Source organism: Xenopus laevis, chromosome 3L (genome assembly GCF_017654675.1).
Source record: "Xenopus laevis strain J_2021 chromosome 3L, Xenopus_laevis_v10.1, whole genome shotgun sequence".
NCBI lineage: Eukaryota > Metazoa > Chordata > Amphibia > Anura > Pipidae > Xenopus > Xenopus laevis.
The window spans coordinates 136,496,691-136,499,947 of record NC_054375.1 but is presented as its reverse complement, the minus strand read 5'-3'; the positions used below and the strand labels follow the sequence as shown (position 1 = coordinate 136,499,947).

At 34.1% G+C, this 3,257-nt stretch overlaps 1 protein-coding gene across 1 annotated transcript; it reads right to left on the bottom strand.

Moving 5' to 3' along the window:
• Positions 1 to 1,489: 1,489 nt before the first annotated feature.
• Positions 1,490 to 3,016, bottom strand: LOC121401258 (olfactory receptor 2T29-like). The gene is made up of 2 exons (XM_041585597.1): positions 2,985 to 3,016; positions 1,490 to 2,402 (listed from the first exon to the last, which is right to left on the bottom strand). Exons 1-2 carry the CDS (start codon positions 3,014 to 3,016, stop codon positions 1,490 to 1,492), a joined length of 945 nt encoding a protein of 314 aa, XP_041441531.1.
• Positions 3,017 to 3,257: the final 241 nt, after the last annotated feature.

Here is a 3,257-nt window from a genome sequence, read left to right as displayed (position 1 = left end):
GAATTTGCATAAGCAAATTAGGAGTGGGAAGGGGAAAAATTTTTTACTTCCTTGTTTTGTGACAAAAAGTCACACAAATTTCCTCCCCACCCTTTGCATATGCAAATTAGGATTTGGATTCGGTTCGGCTGGGCAGAAGGATTCGGCAGAATCCAAATCCTGCTGAAAAAGGCAGATTCCCAATCTGAATCCTGGATTCGGTGCATCCCTACTATGTTAGAATGTACCCTATTATTTGCATTTCAAATTATACAGGATTTTTATAAAAAACTATGTTCCTATGAACATACATCTGAGCCCTAGAGCCCAGGAATGAAATGTCGCTGTCATCTGTTATAGTGATGGCCAGAAACTTTGGCAAATTGGTTGTGACATAGACAATGTATTGGACAAATAAGTTGCACATGAAACAGTACATTGGAGTCCGTAGATAGGGCACCAAACATATAATACATGTTAAAAAATTATATTAATGAAATAGAGAAGTTCAAAATATAGTGACTAGTTTGATAAAGAGTATGTCGGGAGCCCCATTTATTTAAGGTCAAATTTTAGTGCTATTAGAGCTTTTTGAAACTATGATTAAACTCATTTTCCCTAAAATCACAAATGCCATGAAAGTTATTAAAATATTCGAATATAAAAAGTACAAATGGAAAAAATGATAAAGAATCCGGAAAAAATGCAAATATCTCTAAAACCTCTAAAAATGTGAATTTTTTTTACTAGGGAAAAAATATACAAAAACCTCTAAAAGTCTGAATGGCTAAAGAAAGGTGCAATAGGATAAGTGCAGCTCCCATTGACTTCTATGTCACCTCAATATCATGCTTTTTACTATTTTTAGAAAAATAAAAAAGCTAATTTTTAAAAATACAATTCATGACAACAAATGAAATCCAAATGTTAGTAAATAGGCCCCTTAGTGATAAAGACTGGAAATTCTTGCATTTTTGAATTTTTAGAGAAATAAAAAAGCAAATCTTACAATCTTGAATATTTAGAGGAAAAAAAAGCACATTTTTAAAAATACAATTCATGAAAACAAATGAGATCCAAATGTTAGTAAATAGGCCCTTTAGTGATAAATAAAGATGGGAAATTCTTACAAGAGGTGCTTATAATTATAGAAATAAGCACCATGCAATAAATACCGTTGTTTTATTCACTGGGAGATCTGATGCAATCTTTTGATATTAGAAAAAAGGAGGTTTAAGAAAGGATTATTACAATTTGAACTGAGAAGTTATAGAACTCTCTCTTTGAGGCTGTTGTAATGGCAGTTACATGAGATAGCTTCAAGTGAGGGTTGGATTCCTGTTTAACAAGTGAGAAAATGGAAAGTTATTGAAAATAACTTAATGGAAAGTTGATCCAGCGATCAATAGTCTAATCTCGCTCTCTCTTGGGATCAAGAAGGAACTATGAAACCCTTTCAAAATTACTGGTTACTTTATTTACCCAAAATGCTTTGACTGAGATATTTGTATTATATATTATTGGCAAAATGCTTCTTTAAAGATTTCAACACCTCCTTGTTTCTCATGCTATAAACAATGGGGTTTAACATTGGAACAACAGCTACATACAATAAAGAAAGAACCTTGTCTTGTTCTTCAGAATATTCTGTATCAGGTTTCATGTATAAGCTGATAACAGTTCCACAGAATAGAATAACAACTGTGAGGTGAGTAGAACAGCTGGAGAAGGCCTTGAGTCTTCCGACTGAAGAACGCATGTTTACAATTGTCAATATTATGAAGATATATGAAGTTAAAATGAGAAGAAATGGAAGGAGACCTCCCAATGCACCTTCAATGTAAAGGATCATATTAATAGTACTGGTGTCACTACAGGAGAGCTTCAGCACAGCTTTGACTTCACAGAAGAAATGTTTAATTGCGCGGGAACGGCAATACGATAAACCTGATACCAGCCAGCAATACATGAATGAATTCAACGCAGCAAATAACCAGCAGGAAACTGCCAATCTTGTGCAAATAATTCTGTTCATAATAAGAGAATAGCGCAAAGAGATACAAATAGCAACATATCGATCATACGCCATAGAAGTCAAAAGGAAGAAATCTGTATCTGTGCACATTACAAACAGAAACATTTGTATAATACAATAAGGGAAACCTATACTGGTGGCACCTGTTAATGTAATAGACAAGAGCTTTGGCTGAATAGCAGAAACATAGACAATGTCCTGTGTTGCAAGATTGCACAAAAAGAAGTACATTGGGGTGTGTAAACTGGACTCTTGACACACAAGCAAAATAATAGTCATATTTCCAAGCACAGTCAATAGATACATCAATAGAACACCCCAAAAAAGCAAAGGCTGGAATTCAGCATATCGGACAAATGCCAGAAGAAGAAATTCTCTTTGTATTGTGCTGTTTTGAACACTTAGGGGGTTATGTAATAAAAGGCACTAAGTTTGCCTAGGAGCAGTAACCCATAGCAACCAATCAGCAGGTAGCATTTACTGGTCACCTGTTTAAAGGCAAACATCTTATTGGTTGCTATGGGTTACTGCTCCTGGGCAAACTTAGTAGCTTTTATTACATATAGGGGTTAGGTCCATAATGTATTCTTTAAGGAAGCAGAATTAGAATTATTTTGTGAAGAAGTTTCTAAGGAAGAGGTTCACTTGAAAGTGCCATAGATGTAAGTGGCAGCACATGTAATTATACTAGATGAACAATTGGTAATACTAATTGGTATTATATTATATATTTTTTAAAATCTACCATTGTAGAAAAAGTAGGGGCAGATTAACTAAGGTTCGAATGTTAAATTCAAATTTGAATTGTCGAGTTGTTTTTTTTTTTGGTCAATTTTGAGTTTAAAACCACCATCTCAAATTCAATTCCGAGATTAATCATTCCCCTCCTCTGTAGTAACTCCAAATTCAATAGGTCGCCACCTAAAACCTGCTGAGTTCACGTAGAAGTCAATGGCAGAGGTCCACTGACCTATCTGAAGAAGTTAAAAGCCTTTCTGACATTCAAGTTTTTTTTTGGAGAAAATTTCAAAGATTCGAATTGCATTTGAAATTGATTCAAGTTTTTGGGTTGGTAACATTTGTTAAAATTTTAGAAGTTCAAGTTTTTTCTTAAATAAGGTACCATTTGAGTATCGAGGTCATTTGATTTTATTAAAGGTCATTCATAGTGATGGGCGAATAAATTCGGCAAGAATGAATTTGCGGCGAATTTCCGTATTTTGCCGCCGGAGAATAAATTCAA

Bases quoted from the DNA above. Each gene is read 5' to 3' on its own strand.
- LOC121401258 (XM_041585597.1), bottom strand. From the start codon at position 3,016: ATGTCAGAAAGGCTTTTAACTTCTTCAGATAG. The intron at 2,403-2,984 runs GTCAGTGGACCT...TGTTCAAAACAG, and splicing joins CTTTTAACTTCTTCAGATAG to CACAATACAAAGAGAATTTC.